Here is an 18,097-nt window from a genome sequence, read left to right as displayed (position 1 = left end):
TTTGATGATGTTTATAATGATTTTTTGCCACAAAAAAGTTCTTTATGTTTTTCTAGTTAAATTTATCAATCTTTTCTTTGATTGCTTCTGGATTTTAAGTCATAGATAGGGTTATGAAGAAATTTAACTGTGTCTACTTCTGGTACAGCTATGGCTTCATTTTTATAGTTAGAGCTCTGATCCATTGGGAGTTTTTTCTGTTGAATGGTTTGAGGTATGAATCTAAATTTTATCTCTTCCCCAGTGGCTTTGCAATTTCCCTGCTTATTAAAAAGTCCATCTTTCTCCCATTAGATATGCCACATTCATAGCATTTAATCTCCTTAAATTCTTCTGTTTATTTCTGCACTTTCTCTTTAGTTCTGTTGGTCATGCAGAAATACCATGCCGTTTTTATTAGAGAGGAGGCTTCATAGCATGCTTTAAATCTGAGAGGTCTATCTCCTTCCACTCCCTTGATCTTCTTTGTCAGAGATTTCTTGGCAATTCTTGCTTGTTTTTATAGAGAGAAGAACTTTAGAATCTATTTCCCTCAGGTGTCGTTGGAGGAGAGGATCTTATTGCTATTTTTATTGGCATCACATTAAACTTATATATTAAATTGGAGATAATGGCATTCGTGACACTGAGTCATTCTACGCAAGAACATGGACCATCTCCCCATTTGCTCAAGTCTGCTTTAGTTGGAGGCCCTCTGAATCTAGATGGACTTTCTGGGTAGGAGGACTAGGAGATGAGTGGCGCTCCACCAGATAAAAGGTAACAGAAATTTGTCATCAACAGCCACAGCATCTGCTATCAAGGGCTTCTCCTGGCCTCCAGGACCTCAACCCCTGGAGACCATGAGCCTTATCTTGGCTTTCTACTTCTCTGACGCTCCCATTCCTTGGACAGAGCACTCTGCCTTTCCACCCTTGCCTGCTCTCTGGCTTCATCGTGGCCCCAACTAACAGGGAAGACCTGGCCTCCTGACCGTCTAGGACCCCATGTATTTGCCTCCCACCCCATCTTTGGAGAGCCATTTCTGGCTGGTGGCTGGGCCGTGTGACTGATGAGGAGAATGGGTGTTTGAGAACCAGTCTGACCAAAGGGATGGTCACGTGCTGGGAATTAGTGAGGAATAAGATGGAGCCCCAAGGTGAGACTCAGTGACAGGGGCATGAATGACATTCATACTTGGTTCTAGAAGAAAGGAAAAACCTCTGAAATCCTTCTTGAGAGTCAGCAGTGGGGAACATGGCCTGGGAATGAGAGTGGGCGTGGATCTAGCTGCAGAGAAGAAGCAGGAGGCTGAGCAGTGATCCAGGTGAGGATCTAGGCTGGAGTGAGAACAGGGCGAGGGTGGAAATATTACAAAGGAGAGTCTTGCTCGCAGACCTGCTCTGAGGGCTGAAGGCAAGGGAGGAGGTGAAGATGAGACAAAGGCCAGGAGTCATCTGTCCTGACAACAGGCTATGGTAATGTTCTTACCAGCCAAGGACTTGGACTGATACTTGGACTGTTTTCTTCTAAGCTCTTCTCCTCGTAATACGGATACTGCACTCCAGGCCAATTTCATATACAGAATATTGAGTTTACTGAACAGATGAAATAGGGAACTGATTCATCTCACAGAAAGTGAAGCCTCGAGCTTAAAAGAGGCTTTGCCGATTTGTTCAAGTCACAGCTGTGTCGTCTCCTTCCTTCTTCCTCCCTTCCTGCCCCCTCCCCACAAAGGAGAACAGATAGACCACTAGCAGCATCTGCCTCAGTTCCTGTTCTCTCTTGGCCTCTCTCTGGCCTCTTCTGCTATTTTTCTCCAGTGGTTTACCCAGGCTTCCTAACTTCCTCCCAAACCTTCCTCCATCTGGGCCCTTAACTGGCACTGGCCAATTAACCAGGCATGGGCCTGACCAACAGCAAGCCCTGCTACTTTGGCCTGCATGTGCCAGAAAGCAGCCAGGGCCACTGTTCACGCAGGACAGCCTCCCCACCCCCATCCCAAGAATGGGGGCCAGCACAGGGAAAAGAGAGTGAATGGTTTGGGGGTTAAAGGGCCCTGGCTCAGGGATCAGGAAGAATGGGTGGCCTTGGGTAAGTGCTGTCACCTTTCTGAGGCTCGGACTTCACATCGTGAATGATAAGAGTACCCCCCTCGTAGAGTTGTTGTGAGGCTGACCTTCCTGGGAGTAGGTTATGATTAGAACAATAGAAGCATACTGCATAGTATCCATGCCACGCTTCGCCTACTTCCTTTGGCAATTTGCCTAAACCAGCCCTGGCAGGGGAAGAGCCATGAGCAGGTGGGTGGCAGAGCAGAGAGGGTGAACCGTGGCTCACCTTCCAGTTTCAGTGAGGACTTGGACTACTTCCAAAGGTCTGTAAACTGACACAACCACCTAGCCTCACTTTGGGAAGCAATCTAGCACAGACCACCAAAGGCATCTCTTCTGGAAGCTGTGAGAGTGTTTTTGCTCGCGGAATCCAATTTCTGTGCACATGGGCCAATGTCCAGATGCCAGGTCAGAAGGAGTCTGAGCCCTTCTTGAATACCCTTTCTCATCCTCTAAAGATGAGAAGTTGAGGCCAGGGAGATTAAGTGATTCACCCAAGGTCTTGGTTAAGTTGGTGCCTTGATGTCAGGGCAGGGCCCACTGCCGAAGCACAGATATCTCTTGTGATGGCAAAACCCTGTGATTGTCAGCTTAGACTATGAAAACAAGCTTGGGTTTGAATCCCAACATTGATGAGTGGTGTAACTTTGGGCCAGTTACTTAACTTCCCTATGAATCAGTTTTTTCACATGTATAATGAATGGTGTCGGGACTACCCTGGTGGTCCAGTGGTTAAGACTCCGCGCTCCCAACGCAGAGGGCCCGGGTTCCATCCCTGGTCAGGGAACTAGATCCCACATCCCACAACTAAGAGCCTGCACGCCACAACGATGATCCCGCGTGCCACAACTAAGACCTGGTACAGCCAAATAAATTAATTAATTAAAAGAAAAAAAATGAATGGTGTCATAGTACACGAACATAAAAGCATTGAAAAAGCATGTTGTTGTTGGTTGTCATTAACGGATGCAAGGAAAAGCACCCAAGAGAAACCAGAGCTGGTTGGTCTCATCCCCAAACTCCAGTATAATGTCTTCTTGTTCTCAAGCCTCATCATTTCACAGAGTTAACTGAGACTTAGGTGGACTGTCCTGGCTTTGCCCCATAGCTTTAGACCAGATCTTATTTTATATATTTTTGTTAAATATTTAATATCTACAATAAGTACCTATATACCCACCACTCAACTTAAGAAATAGGACACTACCATTGCCTTTGAAGTCCTATGTGCCCCTTCACTGCAATCCCACTCCTTAGTTCCATTCACCTGAATTTTATATTTATCATTCCCTCCCTTGGTTTGACCATATATGTATATGCCCTAAATAATAAATTAGTTTTACATGTCTTTAACCTAAATATAACTGGAATCATGGTGTATGATCTTCTTTAACTTGCCTTTATTGCTCAGATTATTTTTGTTATTTATCCATACTGATCAATTGTATTCAATCATTTTCACTGTTGAATAGTACTCCACTGCATGAATATGCCACAATTAATTTATCTGTTTTCCTGTTGAGGGGCAATTGGGTTGTTCCAAGTGTTATCTTGTTTTCTATTAGAAATGGTGCTTCAATGACAATTCTTGCACATGACTTGGTGTACATGGTATATTTTTAGTGTTCTGACACAGTGCTATGTTATGTATGACCTCATGCTGGGTCATAGGTATGTATGTCATCAAGTGTATTAGGTAATACCAAGCTGTTTCCAAAGTGGTTGTACCTAGTTATATTTTTATCAGCAGTGTACAGGAGTTCCACATTTTCTTTAAGGTTGGTATTATCCATTTTTCATTTGTTAATCTAGTAATTAATTAATTGTCATGTTCACTGTGCTGTGTAGATCGAGACTGAGTGTTTATCATGGTATGTTGATCTCCATGTGCTGTGGAAACCATGTTGTGTGGTCTTATTCTTTTCACAAGTCATAGGCTAAAATTTGGTGTCCTCAATTTCCATGTTTGCATTTACCAAGTAGTGGCAGCCTGGAACATCATGGCTATCACACTATGTTCCACATGGGGTAAAATGTCCAGTCTGGAAAAGCAGACTCTCATTTTTATCATGTCAGACTAGACACAGTAAAAAGAAGAAAGACAAGTGGCTGTAAAAAGAAAAAGCAGAAGTGTAACTCTTGCCCTTGGTCTTTTTCTCTGGGGAAATAATAAGTTCACAGCCCAGGTGCTGAACAGAGTTGTTGGTTGAGAGAAAAGCCAAGTAGCCGATGGGGTGCACTTTACAGTAATCTAGAAGGAACAAGCTGATTATCGCCCCATTCAGTGGAGCTTGATTTTCCCGATCCTGATGACATTCTACGTGCCTTCACTCTCCTGGTCTACTAGTTCCTTTCTGTTAAGAACTGTGAGGAGCTGAGGGGTGAAGGTCTAGAACTCTTTCAAGATAAATTGCAAGAAAATTGAGCTTCCTGTTTGGGGAAAATAAACAGTTGGAAGAGCCAAGCACTTACATTTTTCTCATGAAAGATGAACTTTCTCGCTGGCCTGGCCAATTCAGGGGTTTGGCCGAGCAGAAGGGCCCCACCCTTCAATAGCCCTGTGGATTCTGCTCCTGACCATCTGGTTAAACTAGAAATTCAGAGACGGTATATGAATGTGAATAATCAAGATTTACCTGGAGAAATACAGAACCTCTGTTTGTACAAAGAAGAGGCACAGGAGGAAAGGAATCCATCTACTACATCCATCTCTGCCATTGCTGCTGTTGCCTCTCACCTTCCTCCCCCTCCTCCTCCCCTTCCCCTCCTCCCCCTTCCCCTCCTCCCCCTCCTCCTCCTCCTCCTCCCCCTCCTCACTGGCCCATCACTAGGTCTGGTGAGGGGATGGAGGTGAGCAGTGGATGAGGCCAGGAGGGGACAAAAGGCAGTGAGGAGAGTGGCACCCTGCTTTTAAGGGGACTTCTGGATGGCCTGATGTCAGAACTGCATTGTTGGGAGGTTGTTAAATTTGTTCTTAGCTGGCCTTTGAGTGCATGTTGATTTTGTTTGAAAGCATCTGGCTATCAGCACAACTCCTGACACCATCAACCTGATAAAGAGGCCATGCTGTACAATGGAGATCCTCTCCCCTTTTCCAGATCTCCTATCTGTCTCTATCCCTAATGACCTTGCCTAGAGAATTGTCTTCCCATTTTACACAGATCTTCAGGAAAACTGAATTCTAACTCTCAAAGTAAACTGCTACCACTGTGTCACTGTCATCTTGATATTTATTTAAAAACATTTGGGGGAGGGGAGTGAGGAGAAACTATACCAAAATGCCATTTTCGTATAACGATCCTTTAAGTGGAAACGTTTATCCATGACTTTATGCAAATGAGCAGAAAGTCCCAAAGAGACTTTCAGATGGAATTGATTATTCTGCTTTTCCTTGAGCTCAGGAAGGGGACAGCATGACACCTGCTGAAAACAAGGACTATATGTGTTCAGGACAACAGGAAGTAGTGACCAGCCAGAAGCTTGCCCTGACCTGGTTATAAATCTGGTTACAGAAGAAAGCAGCTGGAAAGAAATTTGCATGTCCAATAGGTTTCACTATTAAAGTTTACACAACGTGGAGTAATCAGCCAAGCTGGCTGGCTACCCAGATCACATGACTATGTAGAAACATGAAACTTGACTACGTGCTCTAGCAAGTTTTACTTCTCCCTCTTGCAGGAGTGTTTGCCAGCAGCCTGCACTCTCAGAAATCAGACTCAAGTGACTAGGACTCTTGAGATCAAAGTCTTACCATGCTACTCCCCAGGACAGCCAGGGACTGCTGACGTGACCATCGGACAGTGATCTGTGGTTCGTATAGTTACCAAAAAGAATGGATAAGCTTAATAAAATAACTGTCCCCGCCAGTCAGAAGTTGAGGTAAGATTTTCGCCATCCAATACTTTTCCTTCTTCTCCTTTTTTTTTTTTTTTTTCAATGATCTATTGCATCTCAGAAATACTGAAATCCTGGAATACTTTGCTAGCTGTAAGGCAGTGGGGTGTCAATTGCTATAGGGAAGGGGACTTGCATTTTTAAAGAAATGTGTAGGAACTAGTGAGCTTATTCTAGCTGGCTTTGCCAGTGATGGATTGAAGTGTAAAGCTTTGAAGAGAAAATAAAAAAGAAAAGCCAAGGGCTTAGATTCTACCAATGGTCAGCTTGGAGAGTCTGAACACAGCAAGCTTTTCTAAAAAAAGTTTGGTCTAATCTGAGTACTCAAATATTTCATTGTGGATTACTATTTAATGTTAAAGATTGTTGTAATAATTTGTATTCGTTGTAGCTTTACTATCTCATTTATTTTGTGGCTGTATGTCACAAGTGTTTTGGGGAGATTAGATCTGTTTTTCCAGTGTCTTCATGTCAGAGTAACAATTATCCATAAAAAGCCACTTAGAAAGAATAAATAAACCAGAAGTGGCCCAAGGGGAAAGAATCAAGAAACTCCTCTGACCTATAGAAGAAAAGACTTCCCAAATTTTTATTTTGAAGATTTTCTTTTTGTCTCATTGTGACAACATCATGGCTTTTTGAGACTGGAACTTTTAAGTGTTCAATGAGTGTTTTAAATTTCAGCTACCACTTGAACTTCAGTTTTTCACAGGGTGATGTGACACGTGTAGCAAGGAAGTTATCACAAATGATAAGGAGCTAGAGAATCAGAGCTTTTGAGACAGAATTTAAGAGAAATTAGTCTGGGAATGGCAGAGGGACAGCCCTTCACAGTTAGAATATGGGTCATATACCTGGTAGGCACTTGGTAAATGATAGTTTGAAACGAACTGCTGGTCTGGAATCAAGAGGCAGCATGGCCGCGGTCAGCCCTTTCAAGGGTGTGTTGATAAGGAGACAAAAAGCTTCTTCAGTCTTGCCCTTGGTCTCACATTGCTACACCGTCATGGGAGGGGGGCAGGTAAAACAGTGCAAGTAGTAAGTGACTCAATGAGTATAAGAAGTGAATTGGAGTAGCTGGAGAGGTTTCAACAGACAAGACGCTTCAAGTGCTAAGCTTTGTCAAAGTAAATGAACAAACCAAATCAAATAAAAACGAACATGTAGATATTGAGAACGGAGTAGTGGTTACCGGAAGTGAAGAGGCAGAGGGCAGAGGGTGAAATGGGTAAAGGAGGTCGAGTGTATGGTGATGGATGGAAACTAGATTTTTGGTGGTGAGCACACTATGGTACATACAGAAGTAGAAATATAATGTTGTAAAAGTGAAATGTACATAATGTTATAAACCAATGTTACCTCAATAAAAAAATAAATAAATAAAGAGCTAGGCTTTGAGAGGCAGGTAAGATAAAAGAAGTTGGAGAATTGGAGGGAAAGCCTGATGTACTGGGAGGGAGGAAAGACAGAAGCTGACGCTGGGAGCTGGACTTGACTAGGTCCATTTGTAGGATGATGAGGAGAGTCTTCTGCCCAACAGAGGCTGTAGAATAGGTGTGTGGGACCAGAAGGTCCTCAAAAGGTTGGATGCGTAGGGTGGGGCCAGATCACAAAGGACAGTGAGGGCTCTAACCATGGAGGGCTGGAGAACGGTTTATACAGTTACAGATGTCATGCCAATGGGCTTAAGGGAGGTTGGCAGGATGGACCGGAGGGGGCGGAACCTGGAGGCAAGGATGCTTAGTAGGAGGGGCGGTTAAGTAACCCAAGCCTCTAGTGCTGCATTCCTGGACTTGGGGCAGAGCAGTGAAAAGGGAGAGGGAAGGAAAGACATGCCAAAGAAACTAACAAGGCATGGATATTAAGGTTTCTCTCAAATGAGCAAGAGGGTTTAGAAGGTCCTTTTCAGAGATATTCCATAACCTAGGCCTATACTAAGTCTTAGAACCTCTTTCAGGATATCCAGATGGGAATTTAAGTAAAGAGAGGCAATAGAACCTAAATCACTTTATGATCCTTCCCTCGGGGACAAAGTCCAGCTTTGTCACAGAGCAGTTGATAGGCAACATACAACACTAGATTAGAGGGTAGAAAACCAAAACCGTATTGTGGATAATCATATACTACATTCGTCTGCTCAGGCAAAAGTAACTTTTTTTTTTCTACTTGGTTACTGAGTTGTTTTTACAGAATTGGCCTGTTTTGATAAAATGTGCACTGTCGATGTGGAACTTTTCAAAGAAATGAAATTGTAAACACAATGAACTTGAAGCACCATTTTAAATCTTTTCTGTAATTAGATGGGATGGCGAGGAATAGGTCAATGAATACTTGATCCCTGTGGTTTGTATCCTCTGTCCTGACAGGTTATCACCAATTCAGAATGTTGCCGACTGTGCAATTATTTGGCATCAGATGACAGTATAAGTGAAGAGCTGTGTTCATACTCTTAGGTTTATCAAAGTTTATATGATAATTTGCTTAAATTCTTAGCCAGAAAAAATAGAGAGATAGTGAGTGTCCATCAAGGGGGAGTAAAAAGGATGACCCTGATCTAGGGGGTATATTCCCAGGGCTGGAAAGAGACTAGAGGCAGAATGAGTGACCAGGAGGGAGGGAAAGTAGAGTCAACTAAGGAAAAGAGGGCAGGCATGATTGGAAAAAAAAAAAAAAAAAAGATTCTCAAAATGAAGGAGAAAGAGAAGGTTCCAGGTGGACCTTCCCAGATGGACAGCTGGGGATGAGTAGTCAGCCTGAGAGTTTCTACTGCAGAGGAATTGAGAAAGGTGAAGTGGCTAAGTTGTATGTGACCACAGAAATGTGTGAGCACAGATTCTTGCTTTTTATCTCCCCTTGGGGCACTACATGAAGTCGATTTCTCTGTTAATGGGAATCCAAAAACTCTCAGGATCTTTTAGTTGATTCTTAGCCATGATTTTCCCTGGATTTTATAAGGTAACGATATCGTCAGAAACGCAGCTCAGACCTGAGGTCTCAATCCTTCCACAGTAAGTATTCCTATTCATAAAAATATTACACTTCTAGGTAAACATTTCAACATTTACAGTCCTGAATCACAATGACTATATTCCTTTCAAGTTAGTGAAACTAGTTTGTAAAGGAAATTTTACGTTTTTATATTTTTAATAACCTCCCAGATGACTCATCGTCTGTGTGTGTGTATTTTTCTTTGTAGCTCCCACAAACACATGCTCACTTATTTTTACAAATGGAAAAAGTCTTTGACACAGGTGTGGTCAAGCCAAGTCTCCCTAATCCTTATATTGTTGGTTGAAGAGTATGGTATTTTTCAGTCAAACTAACATATGTGTGAGTTTAGGAAAGTTTACTTAAATTCCCTGGTCCTGGCTACTTCAGCTGAAAAGATAGAGATAATAACAGCACCGATCCCACAGGGCTGTTGTAAGGATTAGAGTGATCCTGGCACATAGTAATTATTGGATTGAAAAATGGTGGTTATTTAATATCTTATTGTTATCCTTATTAATTCTATAGGTGTGCAATTGATTTTCCGAACAGAAACATAGTACTTTACATTGATCCTTGATAAATTTCATGTCAGTTTCAGTTCTTCTTTTTAGCTATTTTGTCTATTTTACCTGTTGCTTCTGACATCTGTGGCATTTAGCTTTGCATGGACTGTGACGTGACAAACATCGCTTCTCTGCCCTAATCTAAGTGGCTAATAAACTGTTGAGCATGACAGAGCCCTGCCATGGGTGTCTGGGTCTCACGGCTAGGGGTCTCACTTGGAGATCCTATTTGACAGATCCTGGGACATGATTTTTCTTCTCAGGTCTTGGAATCCTCAATTGGCATTTCCAGTTACTTGACTTTTCAAGTTCAGTTCTTCAGAAACAAATTTATCTTCTTTTCACCTTTCTGCCACTAGATCCCTCTCTGGTCCTCCCTGTTTCTGTCAATGGTGTCATCATCAACTCTAAGTCTGATGCATCCTTTCCTCTGTACCTCCACTCACCTAACACAACCTCTAGTCTTTCTTTCATGATGCTTCCATATATGCCCTTTTCTTTCCTTTTCTGCCACACCATCCTAGTTAGGTCCTCATCACCCTGTGTCCCCCAGCTACAAAATGAGGCGTTTGGATCTGACAATTCTCAAAGTCCCTCTCAGCTCTCATGTTGTGTGATCCTTTAGCCATGAAGACCATGCTTGAAATGTTACATCCTCTAAGGCTACCATTTCATCCCATGACCCTCAGGAAATATTTCCTGACGGAATTATCAACTTGTTTGAGACAGTTTTCAAAATATTTTCAAACTCTTTTCTTACAAAGTTTTTGAAAACTGCCCAACTCAGAACACTGGGGACAGAGGATTCATCTAGACAGCATGCAGATGCATCATCTAGAAGGTAGCTATGATGTATTTAGAAGGACAAAGCGATTGGTACCCAAAAGGGCAGGATTCCGATTGCCAATTACTAGCTATGGGTCCTGATGAAGTCACTCAACTTCTCTAAGCCTCAGTTTCCTCAACTGTCAAATAAAACTAGGGATCTCTTCCTCACAGGCTTGTTGTGAAGACATGGGCTAAAGTGCCCAGAATATTTGTCACATGGTCAGTATAACAAGTAAATAAAAAGTAAACACAACAATCAGTACTTTTAACCCACCCTTCATGAATGACCATATGTTATCTCTCTTCCTACTCATGGTAGAAGATCCAACCCCCTTTAACTGGAGGGCAAGCAGAGCAGGAAGCTTCCCAGGGGCTCACGGTGGGTGGATAGAGCACATCCTGAATACAAGTGTGTCTTGGGCATCTCTCTTCTCATTCTTTTATAAGTTTAGATCAGAGGCCAGTGCTGAGGTGGGAGGGCAAGAGGAGGCATAGCATCTAATGGTAGAGATAAGATAGACTTCCCAGGAAGTATGGTTTCCTATTCTCCTCACACTGCCTACCTGCCTTATGTCAGCTGAGAACCTGCTCAACTAAGCTATATTGTGTTGTACCAATGGATGCAATTCTCAGACAAGGTCTCTGTCTTCTCATGGGCCAGCTACATGGGAGCCACTTTAGAAATTTGCTTAGCGTTTGTGGATTTCAGGATCATCAGCTAGGAAAACTCAAGGCACTCTTTCTCATCCACTCTGGGCATGGGTCTGCCAGGAAAACGCCAAACCAGAGCCCACATATTCAAGGCACCCTCTCTTCTGGATCCAATAATCACCCAAACAATGTGTGCTGTGGCTGAACAATTCCTCCCTCTTCGTGCAACCTGTCCCCAAAGTGGCTATGATACAATTAATTCTGTTTCCAAGAACTGAACCACAATTACATTCTAGCCCTGTCTCTTACATCACTGGATGGGAGGAGATTGGGCTGGTACCAAATGCTTTAGGCACACATTTACAATCTCTTGGTTTTCCCCCACAAATGATTAACTTCATCTGTTCTGTGGAGAATTTACTTGTTTGGTGCATTTTCAAAGAGGATCTTACTATTGCCCTCATGCAATGACATGAAGGAATCTAGGCTTGTTACATGAATAAGAAAAAAAAAGAAATGAAATAATAGCTTGTTATAGAGATATTGAAACACTGGATGGCTTTCTTTGGCTTTTTAATAAACCCCATAGAAGTTATCTTCTTCTGCCCTCCCCCAAGACATAGCTGCATCATTTAGATCAGTGGTTCTCCACGAGGGACAATTTTGCCCTCCAGGGGACATTTGACTATCCCACTTGGGGAGGGGGTGCTGCTCGCACCTCGTAGGTAAATGCCAGGGGTACTGCTAAACATCCTGAACTGTGCAGCGCAACACTTACAGCAAAGTATTATCTGGCTCAAAATGTCAATAGTGCTGCAGTTGGGAAACTCTGATCTAGACCAAGTGGAATGAATTCTGTGTAGAACAAGAAGCACAGATTCACTTGTATGTGCGTATAGTGACAGTATGTTTTTATAATACATATCTTTGCAATTGATGTGGCCTCTGCTTGCTGGACTGATTTTCCTCTGTCTGGGATGATTTGGGTCAGGGGTTGCCAAGGGGAAAGTTCAGAAGTGCTTGAGCCTATATTTCAATGAGTTGTTTTTGGAAAAAGAATTTTTAGCGTCAAACAAAACTAGATTCCAGGAACTCCATGCACCACTGAAGCATAAGTTGTTCTCATCTGGGTAGAGAAATGAGAGCAGGAAGAGATTTCCAGACATCAGGTCGCCTTGGAATAGTATGTTTCTACCTCTCTAAGTAGACTGGGCAACTTGAGTGGACACCACTAGAGTTAGGATAAAAAGTCAGTCAGACTCCGATTCTGTAGGCTAGTGGTCACAGGGGCTGCCACTGCCTCCCCATCAGACACATTGTGGCTCTTGCTTTGTGATTTGGATCTGTCAGGTCCCCTTAAATCTCACTGACCTGGGACCATTCTGCTTCTTTAAGGTGACCCTGCATCTCTCTAGGTGTTGATGTCTAAGCTCTCAGAAACAGCTTTAGTTTTCTCATTCCACATACCTGCTCAGCTTCTTAAGCCTCCAGAGACCAAGCACACAATTAGAGGTTAAGAGGATGGCACACCTGTTGCTCCAGAAATGGGCCCCCCCTGCAGATTGGGTGGAATTCCAGCCCCCATCCAAGTCCTGCCTCCAGATCAAGGGAGCCGTGAACCCTGAAGCGCGCTCCAGCTGACTGTCCGCTAGGTCCCACTGACCTCAAGTCTCCCCAGCACGCTGTAGCGAAGCAGCTTTTGTGCCGGGCTCTGACGCTGGAGCACAGGTGCCCAGGTCTGCGGTAGAAACCCTCCCTCAGAGAAGCACACCTCCTGCTGTGGGCTGAGCCTCTTGCTGGCTCATGTGTTCCCATCCCCGGTTCTACATCCCTCAGTGGGCAGCTTGTCTTCCTTCCCATGCCTGTACCTCGCTCCACAGCTGAGGACTGTCTGCTCCCAACAACTCCTCCCTCCAGCCGTTGCTGCTCCTTGTTTAACCCGCCTTCTCCTACCTGTCCTGTCTCACCTCCCTTCTGAAAGGTCATCCATCAGCAGCTATGTCTGCAGGCTGATTTTCCTCTCAGGTGTTTTCACAACCCTTTTACAGCATCATGGTCTAGGACCCCAAACAGGCCGTAGTCCCTCAGTCCAGCATGGCTTGTTTCAATGCTCATTTGCACAGCAAGGCACGGAAGCCAGCTTAAGGGATGTATTGCATGTCCTTGTTGAGCGGTGCTTCCCCGTTGGCCACTTTCCTGAGAAAGGAGCTCGTTATCCCAGGGGCGTCTCTGCCCCCCAGCAGGCCAGCTGGGGGCCCCAGATCTCCTCCAGACTTCAACCCTCCCCACGGTGTAGGGAATACACAGCAGAGGCCTCCGAGTTTCCTGGGCCTGCACTGTGCAGTCTCACAGGGCCCCATGCTTGGTTTAATGTCTGCTGTTGCGGTCTTAAGATTCTCAGTAATTTTGAACTAGTAGCCCTGCATTTTCATTTTACACTGGGCCCCAGAAATTAGGTAGCCAGTGCTGGCCACAAGTTCCGTGAGCCCCGTCGGCTGAGCCTCTCCCCCTGCAATGTGTCAGGACACAGACATCAGTGGAGAAGCCTCCTCCTTTCCCCTCCCCAGCCCCCAAGTCAGAAAGGTTTACTGGGCAAGTAAGATGGAGAGGCCATCTCTCTAGTCCCTCAGGTAAGAGGCCCAGAGAGGTGAAGTCACTTATCCAAGCTCACAGCAGAAAGGCCTAGTCTAGAGCTACACCTCCATGTTTGTCTAGGAGGAGGGAGGAACAGCAGGCCACACCTTCCTTTTTTTTTTTCCTGTGTTATTTACTGGCCAGTAAAACATTCTAGCTTAGTCTGTGTTCTATATTTTTCCTAGACTTTTTTTTTTTAACTAAAAAGAAGCTAATTTACTAGTCAGAAACCCCAGTGAGGCCCTACAGAATATTACTGTCAGTATTTCATGCTATTAATGTTTCCAGGTCCAAACTTGAATTTCACACTGACTCAGTCATGTTTGGTACCCTACTGATACTATATATTTTTCAAAGAATGCTCCCACAATTGTTCATGTAATCTGAGAGTGAGTTGTAATTAAAAAGAGCAGAGTTGGTCTTATGTGGAGACTAAGCATACAGGACCATGTTGTATAATTTAAGAAGTGCCCCAGAAAGGTGATTTTTGCTGATCTTTGGAATCAGGCAGACCTAGGTTTGAATACTTGCTCTGTACTCCCTTGCTCTTGGTCTTTGAGAAGGTTACTTAATCCTTTTTAGCCTCAGCTTTTCACCTGGAAAATGGGAATAATAATATATAATATAATAGGGGTGTTGTAACAGTAAACATATTAAATAGAGAGTAAGAGTTCAGTCAATGTCCCCTCCCCACAAATCCCTCCTGGCCTGGGCTCTCCTGTTGCCCCAGTTGTGTCATTAGAGAGACATCCTCCTGGGATAAGGTGTGTCTCAGAGTCCTGGTTCAAACTTAAACGTCACTATGTGTAATAGGTTAAGGTATTAAGCCCTTAGCCGTCACTAACATCCAGGTGGGAATCTAACAGCTCAGACCCTGGGGACAGAGGGCTGTGCTCTTCTGTCTCCCGCCCAGAGGTGGCTCAATCTATGGTTGTTAGTTGAAAGAAGGGGACATTGTTCAGGAAAGTGGTGATAAGAAGGAGGGAAAGGTCAGAGGAGGGAGACCACACCTAAGTAAAGGGAGTTCCCAGCGGGGAGGCTGTGACTGCAGTTGCTTGGACCAGAGGATTAGAGAGTTGAGCTCAAAGGTAGAAAGAAATGCCCTCCCCCATTGACTACGTTGTTGCTGTTTACTTTAGAACTTTACTTGGTTCAAAGTGCAAAAAACTGCAGGGTGAAGAGTACCTTTTAAGCATGTTTGGCATATTAATGACCACACCTGATCCTGGACAGGAAGGAAACAGTCATTTTTAGTGCAAATAACTACAGTAGAATCAAATACAAACATGAGAAGTATACTTTCAAAAAGGAAAATGACAAATGTAATATCACATCACTGGAAAACTGGACCCTCTACATTTATGTAACTATTTTGCCTTTTGAATTGTCTTTACAGCCTGTTCAGGGTCAAAGTCCACTTTTTACAACTGAAAACCTTTTGATTTCATGTCATCACCACATATACAGATTATCACAGTTGCCCAACCAATCCCAGATGACTGGTCAAATTCACCTGATGAATGCTGAAAACAACTCTTAACATGACTAAAACAAAAGCTATTCGTGTGCCTCAAAAGTAAATTGGAAAAAAAAAAAAATCTGCTTTAAAATTGCTAATGACTACTTGGGACGATGAACTGTTTTGCAACTAGTTAGTGGTGGTGATTGCACAGCACTGTGAATTTACTAAATGCCACTGAGTTGAACACTTTGAAATGGTGGAATGATGAATTTTTGATAATGAAATTATTTTCCATATTTACCATAAAATATTATGAGGATCCGTGATCATATTTTTGTTCGACCAATTAGATACTGTGTCAAAGCTGTTTTTTTTTTTAAAAAAATATATTACCTGGGGAATTCCCCGGCGGTCCAGTGTTTGGGACTCAGGGCTTCCACTGCAGCGTGCCCGGGTTAGATCCCTGGTCGGAGAACTAAGATCTTGCAAGCTGCGCGGTGCGTCCAAAAAAGTAAAAAATGTATTATCGATAAATGTTTCTGGATGGTAAACACTTAAGAATGTCAATGCTTCCTTCCACTTCAATCCCTACACGTGATATTCCCCAATATCTTTTTTTCACTAAGATCCCAAAGAAATGAGCTTGAGTCAAATTTTTTCAATGTATCGGAAATACCATTCTGCAAAATCTCTCTTTACTCCCTGAAAATATCTATGCTTTTAGCTATAGAAATGAATGCCCAGACAAGTGGGTGTACCATGTAGACACACCCATGGCTCATTTTTTTTCCACATGAAGGCTAATTTTTTAAAGAACACGCTCAAATTCTTAAAACATATTCTTTTTCTAGAATTACATAGGATTATATTTTCAGAATTTTCTGAAAATGATTCGAGTTACTTATTTATCCTTGAGTCTTAAAAATTTGAGAATCATCAGTTTCACACAATAATTTTTATGTTGTTAGAGGAAAGACTGTAAACATCACAAAATTCCTGCTACCAGAACCTAGTTAGAACAAGAAGCAAATCAGAGCCCAGGGACTTCCCTGGTGGTGCAGTGGATAAGAATCCGCCTGCCAATGCAGGGGACATGGGTTCGAACCCTGGTCTGGGAAGATCCTACATGCCGCAGAGCAACTAAGTCCATGCGCCACAACTACTGAGCCTGCGCTCTAGAGCCCATGAGCCACAACTACTGAGCCCGCGTGCCACAACTACTGAAACCCACACGCCTAGAGCCTGTGCTCCGCAACAAAAGAAGCCACTGCAATAAGAAACCCACGCACCGCAGAGAAGAGTAGGCCCAGCTCGCAGCAACTAGAGAAAGCCCGCACACAGCAACGAAGACCCAAAGCAGCCAAAAATAAATAAATTTATATAAAAAAAATAGGTTTAAAAAAAAAAATCAGAACCCAGTACAGGATTAAATAACAGGACCTCTGGGGGCTCTTCCAAACCCATGAGCCTCCCTTAACTTTTTTGCTTTTCACAACCTGCTTTCACATGTTTTAGGAAGAAGCTTGCCTCTATCCCAGCCCCTCCCTGCTGTGTGGGTGAGTGAGGGCAAGCATCAGCAAGAGGAAGGAAAGTGCTGCATCCCTACAGACCCTTAAAATCAGGGAGGGGGAGAGCCTGACAATTTCTGCTGTCACATCAAGGGGCAAATCTTTTAAGAACTTTTTACGGCTAGTATAACCTAGTTTCCTGTCATCTCATCAGTGTCAGAACGGTGTGGCTCAAGCCTAACTGCCTCTGGTAGGGTAGAGTGTGACAGGAGTTTTTTGGAAAGGAATCAGGGTATGAATAGGATCATCCTTGGTCCTGGTTATGCCAAGTCAGCCCAATTTCGGTCTGCTTATAACCAAGATCAGCAGTCTAGACTTGCCAAAGACTATCACAAAATATTTGCAGATCTCAGTGTGAAAAAAAGAAGGAAATGGTGGAGCGTCTGCAGAAACTTGCAAATTACTTTCTCTGGTTAATAGGTGGTTAGTAAGACAACCCAGGCCGCGAGATGCTCACGTGTAAGGTGCACACATGCCCCCACTCCAGGACTCTTAGGTGGCCTTTCTGACTAGGGTGATAAGAAGGGCACACGGAGATAGCTACCCAGGTCTCCTTGCAGCTGACCTCAGCCACTCTGCTTGTGAGCCTGTTCTGGACCCAGAGAGCCCCTGCCACATTCCTTCCTGCCGCCTGCACGCACTGCCCTCTCTTTCCGCCTCTTCCTGCCATCTGTCCCTTCCTCTTTTTTCTCTGCCCCTCCCTAAAGACTGAAACAGGCCCCTAAGAGACCATGCAACCATCTAGCAACAAGTCTGACCTTGGGGACTAGTGGCAGGGCAGTGGGGGCACATGTGCCCCCAGTAAAAAACTACTTGGCTGGTAGAGGGATTGGATGCCTTCTCCAGGGATGGAGAGGAAGGTGCCCAGAGAGGCACGTGGTGAAGCTGGTCATCCACCCTGGTGAGGGGCCCAAGCTGAGACAAGTCAGCACATGTCATCCAGGGGTGGTCGAGAGCACGGGTTCTGGAGTCAGACGGCCCGATTTTGAATCTCAGCTCTGTTGTTTATTACATGTAGGACCTGGGGCAAATTACTTCTCTGGGCAAATATTTTCTCACTATAAAAATTAGGATAATCACAACAATGTGAATATACAATGTGTATGTGAATACACTACTGACTGTACACTTAAAATTGGTTACGATCATAAATTTAATGTTATGTGGTTATTTTTTGATCACACTTTTTAAAATGGGGATAATAATAAGACCTACCTCACAGGGTTGTGAGGGTTAAATGAGTTAATGCACGTGAAGTACCTGGCACATAACACATGCTCAGTGAGCGCTGGCGTTCACTGTTGTCGCCACTGATTATCCAACTGACCACTAGCCTGGCTCGCTGGGCTTGGGCTGTAACCATGGCTCTGGGCTATGGTATGAGAAGTTGGAAGGCACATCCCTGCCATGGAA

General features: G+C 43.8%; 1 protein-coding gene across 2 annotated transcripts in view; it reads left to right on the top strand.

Annotated features, from left to right (window-relative positions):
• Positions 1 to 4,936: 4,936 nt before the first annotated feature.
• The window catches only part of BLNK (B cell linker), an 83,842-nt gene continuing 70,681 nt past the window's right edge, over positions 4,937 to 18,097 (top strand). Inside the window, exon 1 of one of the 2 annotated variants that reach the window (XM_082406545.1) lies at positions 4,937 to 5,972. In XM_082406545.1, the coding sequence (XP_082262671.1) occupies positions 5,926 to 5,972 (47 nt within the window). In that variant the 5' untranslated portion in view covers positions 4,937 to 5,925. The remainder of the gene's footprint in view (positions 5,973 to 18,097) is intronic. The other variant, XM_082406546.1, reaches the window with a different exon arrangement.

This window comes from Balaenoptera borealis (genome assembly GCF_965194805.1).
Source record: "Balaenoptera borealis genome assembly, chromosome: 10".
In the NCBI taxonomy this organism is placed as follows: Eukaryota; Metazoa; Chordata; class Mammalia; order Artiodactyla; family Balaenopteridae; genus Balaenoptera; species Balaenoptera borealis.
This window is presented reverse-complemented; position numbering and strand designations above follow the sequence as displayed.